This window comes from Suricata suricatta, chromosome 7 (assembly GCF_006229205.1).
Source record: "Suricata suricatta isolate VVHF042 chromosome 7, meerkat_22Aug2017_6uvM2_HiC, whole genome shotgun sequence".
Lineage (NCBI taxonomy): Eukaryota > Metazoa > Chordata > Mammalia > Carnivora > Herpestidae > Suricata > Suricata suricatta.
The window spans coordinates 52,533,826-52,555,604 of record NC_043706.1 but is presented as its reverse complement, the minus strand read 5'-3'; the positions used below and the strand labels follow the sequence as shown (position 1 = coordinate 52,555,604).

The 21,779-nt window shown below is 37.0% G+C and overlaps 1 protein-coding gene across 7 annotated transcripts in view; it reads right to left on the bottom strand.

The window, feature by feature from the left end:
* Window positions 1-21,779, bottom strand: part of ZNF451 (zinc finger protein 451) — an 84,851-nt gene that overhangs the window by 61,533 nt on the left and 1,539 nt on the right. For 5 of the 7 annotated variants that reach the window (XM_029945363.1, XM_029945365.1, XM_029945366.1 and 2 more), the window contains one exon: window positions 12,218-12,298. In XM_029945363.1, coding sequence (XP_029801223.1) covers window positions 12,218-12,298 — 81 coding nt within the window. Of the gene's footprint in view, window positions 1-648; window positions 10,716-12,217; window positions 12,299-21,779 lie in introns of those variants that run through there. The other 2 variants (XM_029945370.1, XM_029945369.1) reach the window with 2 other exon arrangements.

Below are 21,779 nucleotides of genomic sequence, written 5' to 3'. Positions count from 1 at the left end.
CTCCTTACAGGGTGATGTAAGCCAAGAGCAAGCACTGTAAAGTCATCCAGAGAGGTGATCACAACAACCCTGTTCCGTATCTGACTCACCAAAGGCACTCTTTTGGCTACAGAAAAGCCAGTAATAAGGAAAGATGAGCTTCGTTGGAGGTAGGGGGGAAGATTAGGGAGAGGGAATATAGAGAACAATCCAAGGAAAAGGTTTATTTGTTGTTATAGTATCCTTCCTGAATACTACCTGGCACAAACTAGTCAGAGAGGCATTAACTGGAGAATGATTATTCTGGCCATTATCCTTATCTTCTATAAGGGATCCGAAGTTTAAAAAAAGCTCAAAGGAGCAATCAAATGCAAAAGTGTAATTAACTTTGCAAATCATATTACCTATCCATTTGACTAGTATAATTAATTTTAAAAGAATTGCTGAAACAACTTATTTCACACAAACTCAAATTTCAAAGCCTGCTTATTACTGCCCATCCTAAAGCTGTGGTCCATAGTTCGGTCTGAAGTTTGCATTCCCAGAAGTGGTTTACCAGAAGCCCCTTATGCCCCACTTATGGCTCAAACCATACCCCAAAATGACATTTTGAAAAGCAACAATTTTTCTCAAGAATTTTATATTCAAATACAGAGAGAGCAGAAGGAATAAGCACAGCAAAGCAGTACAATATTTATTTACCATCTCCAGCAGCAAAGCTTTGGAACCAGGAAACAACCCTTTTGTACAAAGCAATCATCTTCCCACCCCCAACTGGTTATTGTTTACAAAGTACACAGAACATCTGATTTATATGAGCAAACTTAAAAACATACATAGATATACCCCATACTGTAAAGTACTTTATTCATTTAAGAAGGCTAGTACCACCAAACGTGTTAAGATTCTTCCTCCTGTACTGTCTTTTGGGTAAACTGCCAATATCTATACTTATAAAAACCCCTCCTGGGAAGAATGACTTTGATTCTCCTTCAGCATATGACCGCAAACAAAAACAACTTTGGAACTTGCGAAATTTTAAAATACCTCTGAAGCTAGAAAGGGGGAGTTATAGCTTTAACCCTGAGTGCCACTGCTATACCTCTGGCACAGAAAGAAAAAGGATGAATTATGAAAAGAGAAAAAGTGACAAAGTGGCAACAAAAGCAAGAAAAGAAACTCAAATGAAAGAAAAAAACAACAGGAAGTTGACAAAATGTGTTTTGGGTGCTGCTGGAGGGAACACTGGCACAAGGTTCACAGGTCTTTCTTCAGTACAACACCTCCAAACTCCAATGAAGCAACATTTTTAGAAATATCTTCTTTTTCCCCAAATCCACCCTCAAATTATCTATAAGTCAAAGTACAGGAAGATTAGCCACAGTTAGCTACGCTAAGGACACAATGCCAATCAACAGGAGGTCCTGAAGTATGCAACTGTATACCCATAATGTAACATTCCACGTCAGTGTCATCATCCTGCTCATCTTCAAAGGTGTTCTCTACTAGTGCCTCAATTCTTTTTCACTGCTTGAGCTGTCTATCCCTAGGGCTGGGGGTGCACTGACCAATAATCCTCCTTTGGCTCAGTTCAGGGAAGAAAAAGAATTGTTCTAGATGTCCACAGGTGACTATGGTACAAAGTGAACTCTAGAACAGACAGACTACTTCTATAACCTTACAAGTAATGGCGATACAAACTTGGTACACTTTGAATAGGTAGGAGCCAGTACATTTTCATGGATAATTTATCCTCTCTCTTCAGCCTCATCTCAATTGTGCTCCATAAATGCTGTTCCTTACAATTCTGAAACCAGACAGGATGTTCCACATGCCTTTGTATTCGCGGTTTCATCTCAATGCCTGGCTCCTGATTCTCCATTAGTCCAACTGTCTCTTCTCTAATCATGTTCCAAACTGCAGCTCAAGTATTTGCTAAGTAAGAAAAGCTTCCTTGATCCCTCTAGATGGGCCCCCTCTTTTGTTCCAACCTCATCACAGGCATTCCTCTAAACAGGACAATTACCTTGTGTTGGTATTTCCTTAAGAGAATATACCAACTCTTACGAACTCCCAGTACCCCCAGACCTTCCTCAGTGTCTGCCTGCACATAAATATCGATAATGATGATAAAAGATTGTTGCCAACATAGACACAAAGTGACAAAACAGCATCCATCAAAAACTGTATACACGTACCTACATATCCTAGCTCTTCATTCTACATTCTTTTATTTCTTATTATCATGAGCATTTCTTAGTTTGCACTTGAAAAAAAGAGACTATTTTACTTTAAATATGCCTTTCAATGACTTAGTCCATTGATGGGCTTGCAATATAGCTTAATGGTTGAGCCTTAAAAAACTGTAAACAAGGGGAACATGATCTGATAACATGAACTACTACATGCTCTTAAATATACATCTTAAAATGTATCTGTACTTATACCCAATACCATCCCACAGTTATATCTACAAACGTGTGTAGAAACAGCACAACTATAAAAGAAATCTATACTGGATTTTTAAGTTTTCAAAGTACTTCCGTGCATTACCTCATTTGAGAGTAGGAAAACTAAGGCTCAGAAAATAAATGACTTAATAATACTCAGATCAAGGTCTTTGAATTTAAATACCATGTCCTTTGCAACATCCCACCTTCCCTCCTAGCCAATATTCTAAAGATGCCAACAACAACAACAACAACAACAACAAAAATAAATTTTAAGTGTGTATCTGAAACAAAACAGATCCAACAAAAAAGGTATGCGGAAAAAAAACAAGCAAAAAGAACCATGACTAAAATGATCACTGCCAAAAATGAATGGAATATATGAAACAAGTCAATGACCACACATCAAAAACAATCTTAGTCCCACATAGTAAAATCTCAATGGGAAAACTAAGACATTAGGGTTTCTCGTCTGACAGATGAAATGACCAGGAATTAGTTAATATTAAGACATCAAATACTAAGGGATGAGAGTACAACCATAAATACAAAGTTTAGGGAAGAAAAAGATTAGTAAATGTCAAATTAGCTCATCAGAAAAGTTAACACTTTAGCAGAGCCTTGAAAAATATATAGAGGAAGCATTAGTGTTAATGCTGAACTGAGACTGTGGAGGCAGAGTCTATATTCAAAGCCAGGTTCCACCACTTGAATAAGGTGCTTAATGATGCTTCATTTCCTCTGCAAAATAAGGGTGAATTTCTTCCTCAAGAATGCCTTGTAACTGTTAGCACATAGCCTAGTAAATGTAAGCTCTAAAAATGAAAATTTTCTCCTCTACTTGCTTCCAAGGTAAGAAGACAATAGACTCAAGGCTATCAAGGTGCTTTCAAGATCTCAAAATAGATTTTTGCTAAACGTAAATAGGAATTGTTATAAGCCATCAGACAAAGACCAACGTGCCTGCAACTCTTGCTATGAGTCTAAATGAGGCGAATACAAAACTGACTATACTTGAACCAAGGCAGAAAGGAATGGACTGCACACCTAACAGAAGGATGTTTAATGTAATCAAATATGTTCCCAAAAATGTAACTGAAAACTGGAGACTGTTTAGTGACTTGGAAAATGTTTCCCCCCAATCATCTACATCATTGTTGCCCTACAAACTATAAGTGGTATAGATAAAAGGGACCACAAACATGATAATTCTTATAGTATATTAGTGTTAAATGCACACTAAATAGTGTGAAACAGCCATCACAGATAAAGTGGGAGTTAACAAGATTTCTTACTGCAGCCCTTAAAAGTGAATGACGTGATAGAGCTACTCTTATGGACAATGAAAGAAAACAGAAAACATATGATAGATAGCTCATGGGAAAAAAAATAGCATAGCAAAGTAGGTCTTATAAAAAGACTACTAACAGAACTAATAGTAACACTTGAAGCATTTAAGATCAAAGGAGAAATTTAAAATATCACTAGATATAAAGCATTTACTTTCACTTCTACCAAAGAATATACTTAGGATTATTAGAAAACTCAATACAACTTGAGAGATCTCCAAAGTCCTTAAAGAAAGTACAGACGACCTGAGAATTCTTGTTGAATTCTCAACAAGGCATCAGAAAATCCAAGAGACCATTTGAAATAGACATTTATCTCAATAAAACAAGTAAAGCCCTTAAGACCTAGAGAAAAAGTAGTTAACTTTAAGATACACTGTGTGTCAGAGCTGTTCTATAACTCCATGGTATGGGCTTAACATTTTCATGTGAAGATGCAATTAACTGTAAACTATACGTAATAATAGTGTAAAAACTATGCAAAATGAGAAAATACTACTATTAAATGAGAAGGCATTAGAAACTGATGAAAGTTTAATAGCCAGAAAATAATAGTTCCAGAGACTGGACTGGCTACTTTTTTTAAAAAAGGACATTAAAAGAGAAAATTAGAAAATCTCTTACAATAATGCTGAAGGCATTGTATTTAAGTATACAAATACAAAGCCACATCAAAATACTGGCTAGTAAATACTGGGAGAATAAAAAATATAATCTACATCAAAGAGATTAGGGGGAGATCTGACATCCTTTTAGAAAGAGGTGCTACATAAAGGAGAAGATCAAATAAAGAACGAAATAACTGATACAATAACATCAAAAGGACATGGTTGGACTGTGATCACTTCCAGATATATTCCACTGGAAGCAAATATAACTTCCAGTAATAAGATAACTCAATGGTACCAAACACGACTATACAAAAGTTTTCATTACTATAAAGTCAATCAACAAAAAAAGACAAAGGTAGTACAAAAATATTATCCTGCTAGTCAATAAGAAAAAAAGAATAAAACAATATTTTCAACATTCATCCAGGAAGGGAAATTTCATAAAATAATTTTTTAATGGCTTACAAAACTTGTTATTTCTGGAAAAATAACTAAAAGATTTGCATTCAAAAGTGATCATTATCGGTTAAATGATAACTTCCACTTATATATTTTAAGTGAAAAGTGGAAGAACTGATTGGTTTGTGTATCCACAAATGAAAACTACACAGAATGGACCTGGCCAACAGAATGGCATGCATAAGATGTACAGTTATCACAATCAATCACTGGACTACCACTAACATTAAGAATGGCAAATTTCAAACACAAGGAACCTAAACAGTGCAAATCTGGGGCGAAATATGCCTCATGTTAAAAAAAAAAAGTTTTTACTTATTGCAACCTTTAAACTATTCCTACAAAGACTTAGTCCATGATTTCTAACCTTCATCAGAATCCCACTAAGTTACAGCCTCAAGAATAGTGAATGTGGCATTTAAGTCTACTTATTCATGCCACTTAACTCTGTATCCTATTTTATAGCTAGAAGGGATTCTGGATTGTGTCTATTTCAACCTCCTTGTTTTTAGTACCTGAGAGGTTATACTGGATATATTGGACCCTTAAGAACATTATCAATCAGGTCACTTAGGTATCATTCAGTAAATTATTAGTATAGTACTAATGTAATTACTAAATAGTATCCAGGTATCCTGAAAGATTTTATGCTCCCCTCAAAATGTCATTTTGAGGGCTAAATAAATGGAATTATAAAGAAGCTGCCACACAGTTTAAAAAAAAAAGTTTAAATGCAATTATACTGATAAGGAAGTTGTCACACCATCTAAAAACAAAGGATAAAGTGTCAGGAAATCTACTGCTTTTCCTAATGTCCTTGTTTCTTCTTGCCAAGTAAACACTTCCACTTATCAAATATAAGCTGTGTTACCATGGCTTTGAACAAGGTTAGATATGAGACAAATGACTCAATCAGAAAACCTAGAAGCTGCAGAAAGAAAACAAAGCTGCCTTAATGCCCAGGAAACTGAGCCAATCACTAATAACCAAAATGAACTACTATAATGTTACTTAAATAAAGGGGAAGGGGCATACTCTATAACCTTCTGAAATGGGTTAACAGTGCTATAAAGAAAACATTAACATTCAGAAGGAGAGTACATTTAGATAGTGCAATTGTACAGATGATGAATAAACTAAGATTTAAAAAAACTGTACAGAACTCACATAAATACCATCAGCAACATATGCAAGACATCAAAATGTTAAGTTTTAAACAATAGGCTGAAATTTAAAAAGGCACTTCATATAACAATGGAAACCTTTTCTCTGTACACAATAACTGCAAGAAATCATATTGTCTTCACATATATTTTATGTTGAGAAAAACATTTTGAAGAAAAAGGATCATTAGTCGCATCCCTTTTGAGAATACCAAATCATTAAATTTGCAATTATCCCAAAGCTTCCTGAAAACCTAGAGCATTTAGACAGGTTCGCCTAATGGAGAATTTTTGTGGCAGGCTCTGCACATGGCAGGCACAGTATGAAAACTTATCATCTAACTGTGAGTTCCATACACTATTGGGGTTGTCTCCCTAGAACTAGTCCCCATTCTAAGTTTTATAACACCATCACATTCAAGTATGCCAGAGGAAGATTTTAAACAAGGTTATTGTTTCTTCTGCAGTCAAGAAACTGAATGATCTATAGCTAAAAGCTGTTTCCATTTTACTGCATTCTGACAATCCCAATCAACTGCCAAATCTAAATCCCTTTCAGAAGTTACCTATTCGATCAACAATTTGGGGATTCCTCAACACCTTTTCACTTTTAGGAAAATTCTCTGGAGATGCTTAAGCATATCAATTGGAAAGTGTTAACGCAATGTTAACTTAGCAACATAAATAACACAAAAGGAAGAGAGCAGCAATGCTGTTTTATAAAATACTTGAAGAGCTATACAACATAAATATAACTAACACTAGTGAACTATACACTTAAAAATGGTTAAGGTGGTAAATTTTATTTTGTCTTCTTTCTAACCACAATTGAAAACAAAAATTTAAAAGGAGGCACACGCTAAGTCGAAGTGCCAAAGCAGTTTCAGAGAATTTCATCTTCACCTATCATCTTTTTTGGTTTGGATTTTCAAAATAAGAGGACTTCAAAAATCATCAAATTTGTAGCCCCATGATCTGATTCAGGGAAGGAAAGGGGAGAAATAGACAAGTGGGAGGAGTTTAAAGTAGCCTTCACTAACTGGGAACTACGGGTAGCCATACAGAACAGTTCCAAGGTCTCTCTCTCCATGGAGTTCACCTGTGACTAGTCCTTTCAAAAAAGCTATGTAGTGCCAGGTCAAGGGCACAGAACTGCCGAACTGATGTGACATGTATCAAACTATAAAAATCATTAAGATTTCTTAGGCCCTTGTGTCTTTTCAGGTAGGTAAATGTTAACTCTAGATATGACTTGACCAAATCTGCAAGATCATCTCCGCTATCAAGTGTGTTGTTTTGTTTAAGCTTAATCTACAAATAGGACCAATAAAGTACTCTGAAATTATCTGACAAAATAAAATAACTTCTTCTAAGTAGGGATGTTTATATCTGCAACCTCTGTTGCATCTTCACCAGAGAGAAGAAGAAAAGTAATAAAAAGGGTATGAATATAGTTGCAATAGAAGGGGAATGAACTCCAACTATTAAAAAGTGGGGAACTAGGGAAAATGTAAATCACCACTGTGCAAGAACTATGGCCAGAAATAGAAACCACATGAACCCTAAAAGTTATATTCCACTAATAGTAAACCCAAAATATTCTGATCAAGCAGATGAAAAAAACGCAGAAGTTTTACAAACTAAGAAGTTACAAAGTGTTAAGTCCGTTGATAAAAAATTTTTGGCTGCCAAGCAAATACTACTAGGTGATGTATTCTGACCCCTCAAATTTGACACTTTTTTCCATTTTTGAAGTCATGCTGTGAAAATGAGGATCTAAGGGTGGTATACTGTACAGCCACTGCCTTGAGATTAAAAAGATACTGTGGGACATACAATTGAGGTATCTGCTGCCAGTTCCAGAATCATGAAGAACTATTAATGGAACCAACTTGGAGCAAAAAGATAAGTCCTCTCTGTGATTAACAGTCTGACTAGAATAAGCAACCAATAAACCAAGAATATGTCATCGAAGTCTTGATTTCAGACTTTTAAGAAATCATTAATGGATATTATCATTTAAACAGATATCCAGAAACAAAACTGTGGGCGATGTTCTCTTTACTACATCCATAGTTATACTCTAACACTTAAGGATTCTCAAGATCATCTAGTTTGATGGCATCCCTCTTTATTACAGTAAGAGGACCAGATTGTCAGGCATGTATGGAATTCTCCTGTAAGAGTTCAGATTTGCATGCCTGGATGGTAGAACATCCTTCATTTCCAGAGCACTAATGCACATATCTTTTTTGTGTTTAGAGTGATGAAATTATCAAGCTCAAAAAAGCTGTTTAGAAGGTAGGTTTAAGAAGGTCATCCTGGTGAAAGGCCTAGAATATCCTGAGAGAACACCATGATGGGTCTCACAGTTTGTTTATATCTGAGAGCTTGACAGGTCAAAGACTTAGGCCATGATGATAACAAAGAATTCTCTCACATGTAGCTTTGAGTGGTAATGACATGTAGCCATCAGTCTCCATAAAGATTGTTACTGTGAAAATTTCTAGAGATGTTACAAGTAGGAAAGTCGTTTTCCAGCTGGTGTCCACAGCAGACCTGTAACATCTAGCCATCCCACTGGAAGCAAACTGGATTTGGCAAAATTTGATTTGTATTCCAGTTCTTCACATAGAGTTGCATGGTTGATTCTGAAGTCTCAGAGAGCTTGAAGAATAGTATGGACTCTTGAGGAGTCATATGGTCCTGACATAAACAGAGTACAACGAAGATTTGTAATTTTGTGAAGATCTGATAAGCTGAAGCCTGAACAAGGAAGCACTGATGACATAAAAAATGAAGGATCTGCCTCTGGCATTAGTGAACAGAGATCTAGTAGCAAGTTACTTCCAGACCCCAAATCTGCTAGTCCTCAGTTTATCAATAAGATTTTTCCTGAGGAACCGATCATTTCTATTTTTTTAAGCACAAGAGGATTCAGATTCCTGAGTACCTTCCTCCAAACTTATTTTGGGCCAGAAATAATGAGTAAACGTTTGTCCAACCCTACTTAGATGAAAGCCTCTACTGTTACTTGGTCAATAAGAGATGAGTCTCTATTTCAAAAGTCTAGAATTAAATGTTAGCTGTGATAATTCCAGACATATATTTAGTTTCTGAGGTGACCTCCTACCTGTAGATCCTGTTTGAGTGGGGAGGAATAAGTAAAATAGTTGGATGACTACACTGCTGAATGCAAACAGGTTATTAATTCTTGTACCCATGACGTTCTGGAGAGTCTCCCTTTTTTCTATGTCTATAGGGGTGGTTTCGAGGTTTATACCAATCTCCTTTGGAATATCCTCTATTGTGATAATGTGCTTTCTGATCATGACTATAAAAGTATCGATGTTGGTTATAGTATTTGTTGTGGTCTCTATAATCATTTTCTTTTATACTGTTTTCTTCTGCAACAACAGCATTTACATCTTGTCCAAAGAGGGAAGTACCATCAAAGGGCAAGTGCGAGATCTTCTCCTGGGTTTTCTTAGTGAGAGATGTAAGTCGAAGCCATGCTTGTCTTCTGTAGTCTATCGCCATTGCCATAACTCTGACTACAGAATCCATTATGTCCCTAGTAGTACAAAGCTGCCAAAGGCCAGCATCCATACCATCCGATATTATACATCTTGCTTTTCCACGATCAAACTCTGGGTCGTGAACCAGATCCTCCATGTCTTCCCAGAGTTTACGCTGATACTGAGTCATATAGGCCATGTAGCTAGCAGCTCGGGCTGCAATGGAAGCAGCATGGTAGAATCTACAACCCATGACCTCCATTTCTTTTGAGGTAGAATCTAGAGGAGATGTTGTGCTTCCTCTTTTGCTGTGCTCTAATGCTTCTACAATAGGGCCCTCGGCTGGTGGATTTGGTTGGAAAGGAGAGGTATCCTTGGCCACAGGATATACCCTGTGCCCCATGAAGGAAGAAGGATGGCAATCAGCAGGGTCTTTAAAAACCTCAGTGGTGGCAATTCTCAGAAGAGGATGCAATGGAGGAACCAAACGTTTCTTAGAGGTCACATAATCAGGTTTCCCTTCACACGATTCTGCTTCAGACTGTAACGTTACTCTCTTTATAACACCTCTTTGTTCCATTCTTTTCAAAAGACCTGTGAAACTAGACTGACTGGGGTCAGTTGGCTGTCCTTTGTCATCAGCTGAGGGGGACTTGCAGTCAGCTTCTTCATCAACTGTAGATAAATTCTCATCCTTGGAGGTGGAGATGTCCCATGGAACTGAAGAGTTCTCACTTGGCCTAGAATGATGAAATCTAAAACAGCTCCTAGACTGCAGATCACGTATCACTCGGGACATCTCAGCCACCTGTGTCTGAAGATAAAGGATGGCGTCCTGTCCATGCTGTGAAGCTGCAGAAGACTCTACAGGTAAATCCTCCTTGACCTCGGAAGAGGCCAAAGATTCTTGGGGGACCAGAACTGGAGATGAAGGCAGAGTCTGATAATTTTGTGATGGCTTAAGTGTCTCTGTCTCAGAAATCTTAATATCTGAATTATTTTGGTCATTTTTCTGGTTCTCCAATGGGTTCTCAACAGAAGAAGGTTGAGAAACTATCCTTTGTGGACTGCTGGTGCAACTCCCAGAGGAGGAGCTGCTGTCTCCAATGGGAAGAGGAACACTGCAGCTAGAGCACATTTCTGGGCGATGATTCTCAGAGGATGGCACCTTAGACTCAGGCATTCTCTGGGTTATCCACATGAACAAGAAAACCAAGGAAGAAAAAAAAATGCTTTTAATATGTTAACTTTCAAGTGCAGAGATGCATGACGAGTTAAGTAGAACTCAATTTTTTCAATTATCATAATAACAATGAATGATGCAATCCACTATACAGGTCAGCAAGGGGATCACAGAAGTCAAATCCACAAGCTTTACTATCCCAGAACCCAATACCAACTAGTGGCAATAATCTGGCACTCTATTAAAAAAAGAGAGTAAAAACAAGCCCAGTTCAATTGATGCCATCTTAGCCTACTGCTTGGTCTCCTGCTAGGACAAGAAGAGGTGGGGAGACTACTGGTGATTAACAGTCTTTAAAAAAAAAAAATTCCATTCAATGTATGTAAGTCAACAAGTGGGAGCTTATAATAGTACAGAGAACTTGGGAAAAGTTCCACTGAAAACAAAATAAAAAAATATTTCTCAAAGTCCCCACTGCAGAGTCACTTTTGAGCCCCTTTGAAGATTCTCTCTTGTTCACTCTCCATGAATAACAAAACTTCCCAGTTGCATAGTCCTACTTTATGATTTGTTGTTTCCAAGGAGTTTACATAATACGTATGTTACCTCATTTTGTCCTCACAACAACCCTGTGAGGTAGGTATTATTCTTACTTGATAAGGAAATTAAGATTAAAAGCTGTTTAATTGATCCAAAGTCACAGAATTACAAAGAGTAAAGCTCAGACTAAAACCTAGGCATACTGATTCAAAGTCCAAGTCTCAATCCCTTGTATCATAAAGCAAGAAATATTCTGGCCACTTTGAATAAAAGCCAGGAGTCTCTGATCCATCCAGAAAACAGCCCATTAGTAGAATTTGGGCTAAGACAAATGAAAGACAAGATTGCTACAAAGGGCTCAGCTAGTTTGGTTCTCAGAGTAAGGGAAATATTAGTTTAAGGGTCAAACCCACAACCAATAAATCACAGGTAAGAGAAAAAAACTCTAAATATGTGAGGGACATACAAGGTTAAAAGGAATGACGACTGAAATACTATACCACCTATAACCCTTCCCCACATTCCATTTTCCTAAAGGATCTTCACATATCCTTTCTTCCAAGATAAAACAAACTTTCTGTGGCCACATGGTTCTGGAAGAAAAGGATCGTTATACATAGCACCTGAGGAGAGACAGGAAAGGAGAAGGGCACAAGGAGCCAAAAATTTGCAGTTTTTATTATTCCATCCCTTTTATCAGTTACCATGTTCAAGGCTTAGAACTTTCCTGTATCATGTTATCCTTTCGCATCCTCATTGAAAGTAAAAAACAAAACTGGAAGTAGGAGATGCTCTGGGCAAACGTCTCACTGGATACCTTCTATGGCTCATTCTACAGAAATGGGCCATTCTCTAAAGTACTACAGCTCCTCAACAAAGCCATCACTGACTTGATAAATGTCTTTAGACAAGGCCGCTTACATGACTAAAGTGAAAGAAAAGCAAATCAAATATAATGTACTTACATCACTATGGGAGGTGCTAGGCTCTTCATCATCACTGCTGATCAGATCAATGTATTCAAGAACAGGTCTTAATGGTCCTTCCTATGAAAGAAATGAACAAATTAATAAGTCATATAGTTATTCAAACTAAATTAGTCATTTAAAACAATCACTATTTTTGTTGGGGGACTGGCAAGAATTCCTCTAAAGAGGAAGCCTATGGGTGGCAGAAAATAATCAGAACTAACAGAGAAAAATATTCAGAGTACATGAATAAAAGATGGTGGGGCATCTGGGTGGCTCAGTCAGTTAAGCGGCTGACCTCGGATCAGGTCACGATCTCACAGTTCATGAGTTCAGGCCCCACATCAGGATGCTACAGAGCAGCTCGGAGCCTGCTTCAGATCCTCTGTGCCCCCCTCTCTGCCCCTCCCCTGCTCGTCATCTTTCTCTCAAAAATAAAAATAAACATTTAAAAAATGATGACAAGATCATTTAAATCTTGGTAGGGAAGAGTTTAAACCTTGGTGGAATATTAAGACAATGTTATTCTTTGGGGAAAGGATTATTTATAATAAAGGAATAGTGCTACAAGGACATAGATATTATGATTAAATGCTTTTTAGATGATTGCGTATTAATTATGTTAGATAATCAAGCTCAGAAACATGGGGCTCTTTGACTAAAAGCTTGGCTTTATCTCCCACTCCTATAGTCAAACATCAAACCTGATTCTTCTCCATCCTACTTCCAACCATATTGACCACGTCATTATATGAGGCTGTGAATGCTAGGCCTAAATGCCTAGATTTTATTGCACAGGCAAGAGGGAATCAATAAATACTAAGATAAGGAAAACATGAGCACTGTGCTTTAAGAAGATTAATCACATAGACAAGTATGGAGAATGGGAAATGCAGGATAATTAATCAGTCAAATAATGCAAAACAAACAAACAAAAAAAACAAAAGAAAATAATGTTTTGGTATACACACAAGAGAATACAAGGTATTAAAAAAAAAAAAGATTGGGGGCGCCTGGATGGCTCAGTCGATTAGTCTCCAACTTTGGCCCAGGTCATGATCTCACATTCCTGGGTTTGAGCCCCACATTGGTCTCTGGGCTGACAGCTCAGAGCCTGGAGCCTGCTTCAGATTCTGTGTCTCCCACTCTCTCTGCCCCTCCCCCGCTCATGCTCTCTCTGTCTCAAAAATAAATAAAACATTAAATATTAAAAAAAAGATCGGCTATAAAAAACAAATTCCAACAATAAAAAGGAATCAAAGAAGTCTCTAAGGTTTCAAGATTGAACAACCAGTTGCGTACTACTGCTATTAGTATAAATCTGGAATGCAGAAACAGGGAGTGGACACTCTTTTGAACATAGTGGGTTGACGTACCAGTGGTACACAGAGTGGCAGATAGCCGGAAATGAAGAGCTGAAACTGGGATGTACAAACATAGCTAGATATAAAGATTTGGGAAGGGCTCCCCTAGAAGACTGAATTGAACTATGATATTGCTAACAAAGAAAACAACGAGGAAAAAGAAGAGATTTAAGGAGGCTCCTGAAGAAATGCTGGAATTTTAGGACTCAAAAAGAAGAGCTAAGGAGGTAGTAATCAAAGACTGGAGAAGAATCAGTAATGCATAAATTCAAAAACACTAGAGAAACCTCAATAAAAAGTTGTTAATGCTAAATGTAGTAATACTAACAACCAAAAAAAAAAAACCTGCCACTGAATTTGGCAACAAGATTTTTAAATGCCTGAGAACAACTTTCAAGAAAGTAGCAAGCATATAAAACCCAGGCTCTAAAATGTTAAGTAGAACATGACGCAAAAGAGATGTCTGGCTGGTTCAGTCAATATAGCATGTGACTCTTGATCTTGGGGTTGTAAGTTTGAGCCCCACATTGGCCATAGAGATTACTTAAAAATAAAATCTTAAAAAAGAAAAAAAGGCAGTAAGGCCACAAGTAAAGAATATTATTTTTAAGATTCTAATATGTTGAGAAAAAGAGAAAAGAACACAGGAAGAGAATACAGCTGAGAAAAAGATTTCTTAGGATGTGGAAAGCTGACTGTGGGAAAGCCAAAGTGATATATTCAGTGGGTAAACGGAGAAAGACTAGAATCAGGAGACAGAAGCTAACATCTAGTTAAATATCCTCTTGCTTAGAAGAGACATTCAGTCTCAAAGATAACTTGTTTCTCCCTTAGGCTACAAGTTCTCCCCAAGCAGAAAACTGCTATCCTTGCAAACAGGTTTTTTTCTAGGCACTAGGATAAAACCAGAGAACTTCTGGGCTGGGATCATGAATAAGTAATTAAGATTTTTGCCTGAGCTGTAAGAATGGAAGTTTAAAAAAGTGTTTAATTTTTAAAATATTTTTGATAGAGAGAGAGAAAGAGTGAAAGTGAGCGATAATGAATGAATATGAGCAGGGGAGGGGGAGAGAGAGAGGGAAACACAGAATCCGAAGCAGGCTCCAGGCTCTGAGCTGTCAGCACAGAGCCTGATGCAGGGCTCGAACTCTCGAACTGTGAGATCATGACCCGAGCTAAAGTCAAATGCTTAACTTGACTGAAGCACCCAGGCACCCCTAAAAATGGGAAGTTTAGAAAAGAGGATATTCTCCAATTATGGTCAACAGAGATGAATCACCTACCTTAAGACTACAATCTACCACTGTTACTGTCAATATTATACATTCAATTAAAGAAAAAAGAAGAAGAAATAAAAATATGCTTGCTTCTCCTGTTCTAACACCTTAACTTTGGGCTTTTCAAGAAACATGCATTAGAAATTGTTATTAAATGTCCATAGAAACAGCTCACCAAGAAAGTCTCCAGGTTTCCAGAAATACACAAAGGGAAGGGCAGAAACAGCTTCCATGAACAGAGAAAAAAGAGAGATGAAACAAGGTAACAGAGTACAAAGCAAAAAGTAGAACAGGAAACAACCCCCCAATCCGCTAAAACCCCCAAAACCCAGAATAAACAAAATGGTCACAGACAGGATTGAAAAATAGCTGCAGAAATAGTAGAAAACAGCAGGAGCAGGAAATGATGAAAGAAGACTATTAGAAATTTACTACTTAGAGTGGACCATTAGAATGATATGCAACCAACTATTCCTGAACTAGCAAAAAACTACAACTTCCTATGATTCACACTATTACAAAACAAAAAACAATCAGGGAAGGAAATCCAAAAATGAGAAAAACCAAGAGTCAATTAGAATATTTATTCATTCATTCAGCAAATAATTATGGAGTTATTAAGTCAAAGAATAGTAGATGATGATGACATATATTTGAAACCATCAAAAAAGCAGATGCTGAGTTAAAAAATAATAGAAACATCCCCAAGGATAATATTACTTATATGCAATATTCTAAACTTTAGCTAACTTTCACACTGAATAAAGAAAAAATTCTACTGTAATGAACTTAAAGAATCAAAACATTTTAGTATTCTTTTTCTTTTACTACTACTAACATTTGTCTTTGAGCCCTATACAGGAACTGTGCTAAACTTTTCATGTAAATGATTCCATTTAATCCCCAATTACTTTATTAGGTAAAACAGTGAACTATTACTATTACTCCATTAACAAATGATAAAAGTAAGTGAGGTACACCCGATTCTCTAAACACAAAACCAGCTGTGTAGTCACTATAATTCTGAGGTTAAGTTCAAAGTATCCATGCTACTTTTTTTTTTAATTTTTATTTTTAAGTAATCTTTACATCCAACGTAGAGCTCAAACTCACAACCCTGAGAACAAGAGTCACATGCTCTACTGACCGAGGCAGCCAGGTGACCCTACCTGCTATTTTTAAATTAATCCCTTATTACCTAAGTTTTCATGAAACTTTGTCCTCCTTCAAAAAGAGAAAAAGGACTTCTTGCTATTGTCCCCAAATATGAATAACTCCTAACACTAACCAAAAAATAAGTTATTAATTTCACAAAAGAATGCTTATTATATATGCCAAGAAACATTTCTCAAAATGTTTACAGTGACTGCCGATGTTCTTAACAAATATAAATGCATGCTGTCCTTAAAAGTATTTTACCTGAATCTGCTCCACTCATCAACTAGTAAACCATCTTTCTCATCATCCCTTTTATACTAATAACAAAATCAAAGGATTCTATTCCCCAAGGCCACACAATTAGGGCCAGGAGCACAGGCACAAACCAGTTTAGTAATACAGCTGAATTAATATTCTAAGTTTAAAAAAAATTTTTAAATTCTTTTTAACAACACAAAAAGCTTTCATTCTTGTTACTGGAAAAATGATTTCAGACAAAACCAAACACCAATTACCTACTACAGTGACCCTTGAAGAACATGAGGGTTATGGGCTATGACCTTCCCTTTCACCACATGGAACTGAAAATCTACATACAGCTTTTGATTCCTCAAAATGTAACTACTAAAAGCCTACTGTTGACTGAAGCCTTACTAATAACATAAGCAGTTGGTTAACATGTATTTGTATGTTGTATACACTGTATTCTTATAATAAAGCCAAAAATATTAAGAAAATTGTAAGGAAAATCCATTTACAGTACTGTAAAAAAAAAAAAAAAACTACATACAAGTGGACCCACACAATTCAAATCCATTGTTCAAGGGTCAACTGGAAATGGAAAATAATGTTAATACACTAAGATACAGTCTATAAAAAATATAGCTTACTTGAGTCTAAAGAATATGGATTTGAGTACTAATGCAAAACTCTAACCTAAAACTTTAATAATAACACATGTGTTTTTTCAATGGATTTCCAGATCCAGGATCAGGGATATAGTTTACTTGTGCTGTCCTGCCCAGTTCAAAAACTCCAAATGATTCGCAACTGCCACTTTAAGTTCAAATGCAGTCCACAATTCAAGATCTACACTATCTGGCCCATCTTTTCCTCCTCCACTTAAAAAAGTTTTTATCCTCCAAAACTACACAGAATCTTCCTGCTTTCCCATTTTGATACCTTTCCTTATTTCTCTTCAAAATGCTCTTTTAAATACAAATACTAAATGTTACCTAAGCCAAAAAGTCTGCCTTTATTTTTTTATATGCCACCATGTACTTTATAAAATAACTACTTTCTATTACAACTGTTTATACAGTTCTCACCACCTATATTATCTCTCATATTGAAATATGGACACTTACAGGTAGGATCTATTTCCAATTAATCTCTGTAGTTCTAGAGGACTTACTTCATGGCTCTGCATTATCATGAGCTCCAACATTATACTTATTCATTGAGCTAATTACAGGCCCAAGACACCCAGCCAAGATACTTTCACATTTTTGCCAATGACTCTTAACTACTTCAGTTAAAGTATTATCACTGGACATATGTGCTTCAGAAGTTACTTACGAAATTATACCTTGAGTTCCTTCACTACTTCCATATGTTCAATGGTTCTACAGTATACCAACAACCTTGACTAAAACCTAAATCCCACGTACCCTTAGCAAGATTACAATAGACTGCCTTTCTATCTCAAGTAGCACTGTGAAAAATCAGGTCATCAGCTCTTGGCTAAAATCGTTTTATGGGAGTAAGTCAACTAAAATATATGCAGTTTCAAAGAAAAATTGAAAGATGGTGGCTGAATAAGGGATCAGAAAAATATTACCATTTTTCGAAAGCTTGGGGTAACACCATTTCACTTTTACGAAAGACCTACATTAGTACCAGTTTTCACTAACTGAAGTACATCTGAGGAACACTTTCACTTGCACAGAAAAAAAGACGGAAAACAGAAATACCATACAGCATTTGTTTTGCAGAAAGCCATCACAGAGGCGGCGTGCAGCCCAAGCAGCGAGAATAGCACTGCCAAGCTGCTTCCTTGTGAACTAAACTCAGCATTTCGCTGCCATAACTTTGAATTATATTTGTAAACATCTGCACTTTATCTCTATTTATTTTGTGCATCCATTAGCAAGATGTGTTTTAAGGTATCAGAAAAGTCAAAAAGAGGTTATTTTTTGGGTCTGGAAATGCTGAAAAATTTTCCATGTAAGTTGATGGCAATTGCTTCTTTGCTTTAGGCCCTCTTAGCTTATAAAGTTTTCATAGGTTTCAAATGTTTCTACTCTACAATAGCTGCAAGTGGTGGAGATACATCTGTATTACTAACTAAAGAGAAAATGAGAGCAAAATCCTTAAATAAAGTTTTTGTTACGGGAACATTGTTTGAGATCACACAGGTATTGGCTTTGCAAAAATCAAACAGTACACTTAGAAACTGCAGTTCTCTGTATGTACAAGTCAACAAAATGCACATTCTTATTCTTCCTTGCCTTCAGCATGTTGTTTGGTTTTAAACTCTATATTTGCAAACCACTGAAAGACTGCTAAGCCACCACGTGGATTAAAAATGGGAAAATTAGATTAAGGAGCATGAATTAAGAAATCCAAGCCAGAGTAAATCAAGAAGCAACATCATAATGCAATTTTTATATCTGAAGAAATCCTAAGCAGAGAACAATTTGTTATCTTTATTGGATAAGCAACACCTAAAGGAGTCAAGGATAAGATTACTTTACATATATAACGATTGCCACTTCAGATAGCTGTGAAATTAGGTGATTAACTAGTTGTTACTTAACCTTCTAATTTCTGCATAAGTCTAATTACATGAAACAGAAGTTGGTGTTTTGATTTTTTACTTTGCTTTTCTGTTTGGAGTGTCATTGCAACTACTGTATTGTAAATGATGGAAAATAATTGCATATGTTAAAAAAACATGAAACTTTATAAAGTAAAAAAATAATAATAAAATTTTTAAATTAAAAAAAAAGATTACAGAGAGAAGTAGAAGGTTCTATCTCAATTTATTTTAAAATAGTATTAAGGCGGGGCGCCTGGGTGGCTCAGTCTTTAAGCATCTGGCTTCAGCTCAGGTCGTGATCTCACTGGGTCTTGGGTTTGAGCCCCGCATCAGGCTCTGTGCTGACAGCTAGCTCAGAGCCTGCAGCCTGCTTCAGATTCTGTATCTCCCTCTCTCTCTTACCCTCCCCTGCTCACACTGTCTCTCAAAAATAAATAAAAAGCATTAAAAAACATTAAAAAAATATTATTAAGGCATCATTATCATTTAAGTATTATCACTATAATGTAGAAGCAATGTTTTTAATAGATCTCTTCAACTACATAACTGTGCTTAATACATATAACTCACTCACTTCTCCATTTGGAACTATCAGAACTTTGAACCTGTATTCACCAACAGGAAAATAAAAAATGTTATATCAAGGTGCACACATTTTATTTTCTAATTTTTTAAATGTTTATTTAGTTTTGAGAGAGAAAGAGACAGAACTTGAGCAGAGGAGGGGCAGAAAGGGAGAAAGACACAGAATCTGAAGCCGGCTCCAGGTTCTGTGCTGTCAGGAGAGAACCGGACATGGGACTTGAACTCACAAGGCATGAGATCATGACTTGAGCCAAAGTTGGACACTTAACAGACTGAGCCACCCAGGCACCGCTGCACTATATAATTTTTCTTCTTGATGCAAAGATATTATCACAGATTCTCCACATTTAAAATTAAAAGAATATTTTAAAAAATTTAATGTGTTATTTATGAGAGAGAGAGAGAGAGAGAGAGAGAGAGAGAGAGAGACAGCGCACGCTAGCAGGGGAGGGAGGGGGAGAGAGAGGAGACACAGAATCTGAAGACAGTTCCAGGCTCTGAGCTGTCAGCACAGAGCCTGACGCATGGTTCAAACCCAAGAACTGTGAAATCATGACCCAAGCCAAAGTCGGATGCTTAAGCAACTGAGCCACCCAGGCACCTCTAAAATTAAAATAATATTTTATTGTATTTTTATTTTTAACGTTTATTTCTGAGAGACAGAGAGAGAAAGAGCACGAATGGGGGAGGGGCACAGAGAGAGGGAGACACAGAATCTGAAGCAGGCTCCAGGCTCTGAGCTGGTAGCCCAGAACCCAATGCAGGGCTCGAACCCACAAACCACGAGATCATGACTGAGCCGAAGTCTGACGCTTAACCGACTGAGCCAGCCAAGTGACCCTAAAATAATATTTTAAAAAACAGAGTATTGGGGCACCTGGGTGGCTCAGTCGGTTGAGTGTCCGACTTCAGCCCAGGTCATGATCTCACAGTTCGTGGGTTCAAGCCCTGTGTCAGGCTGTGCTGGCAGCTGGCTCAGAGCCTGGAGCCTGCTTCCGATTCTGTGTGTCCATCTCTCTCTGCTCCTCCCCTGCTCATGATCTGTCTCTCTCTCTTAAAAATAAATAAATGTAAAAAAAAATTTTTAATAGAGTATGTTAAACTTCAGCTTAATACATTATTAAGCTTAAGTTATACACATGCTGTACTACAATTTTTCATTCTTACAAGTACCAAAAAAATTTTCAAATCTTATTTTTATAAATTTCACCTGTGATTCTCAATGTAACACCCACAGTTTATATAAAGAAATATGTCATTCTTTCACATGCACAAAAATCAAGATAAATATTCTCCAGACACCAATATTCAGGAACCTGAAATATTTGTCCTAAGAAGCCAAAGAATCCTGTTACCAAATACTTCAGTCCACCTGGGGGGCTGAATTGGTTAATCCTCTGACTTTTGATTTCAGTTTAGGTCATATCACAATTCATGAGATGGATCCCTCATTGGGTTCTGCACTGACAGCACAGAGCCTGCTTGGAATTCTCTCTCTGCCCCTTACCCTGCTCTTGTGCTCTCTCTCAAAATAACAAAACAAACACAACAAACAAAAAAAGAAAAAAGAGAAAAAGTACACCTGAAGCTAATGTAGCACTTTATGTTAACCACACTGGAATTAAAGTAAAGGGATAAAAGGGCATCTGGGTGGCTCTTGGTTAAGCATCTGACTCTTGATTTTGGCTCAAGCAAGGATCCCACAGTTTGTGGGATGAAGCCCCACACCAGGCTCTGTGGTTAAAGGGTGGAACGTGCTTAGGATTCTTTCTCTGCCCCCTCCCCCTACCGCATGCAAACATGCACTCTCTCTCAAATAATAAAAAAGGAAGAAGTACCACATGCACAGGCGAAGGTGAAGACATCCAAAAAAATGACCTTGTGAAAGACTCCTCAATAAACCAATGAAAGACAATACAAGAGTGGTAGCACTATAATGACCATAATGTGGGTGTGTAGAGAATACCATTTAATAACCAGCTGTACAAAGAGTCCCAAACCAACAAACATAAATACACTTCAGACAATCTATTAAGAAAATTATACACCTTTCACAGCAAACCTCAAATACAGTACTCAGAAAAGGGTTTAAAAGTATTCTCTAGCTAACTATAGTAATACTTTAAGCTGAGTCTTTGAAACTCTTTACAGTTTTGGGTGAAAATCATCCCCAAAGAGGTCATAACACCCCCTTTCCCTAAACCAAGGCTTTACAAAGTGTGGTTCAGAGATCCGTACATCCTTTCAGCAGTTCCAAAAGGAAGATTCCTAGGTCCCACCTGCCAATTCTGATTCAGTGGGTGTGGAAGTGGGAGGCCCAGGAATCTGCTGCACGTTTACACTTAGTAATGCTT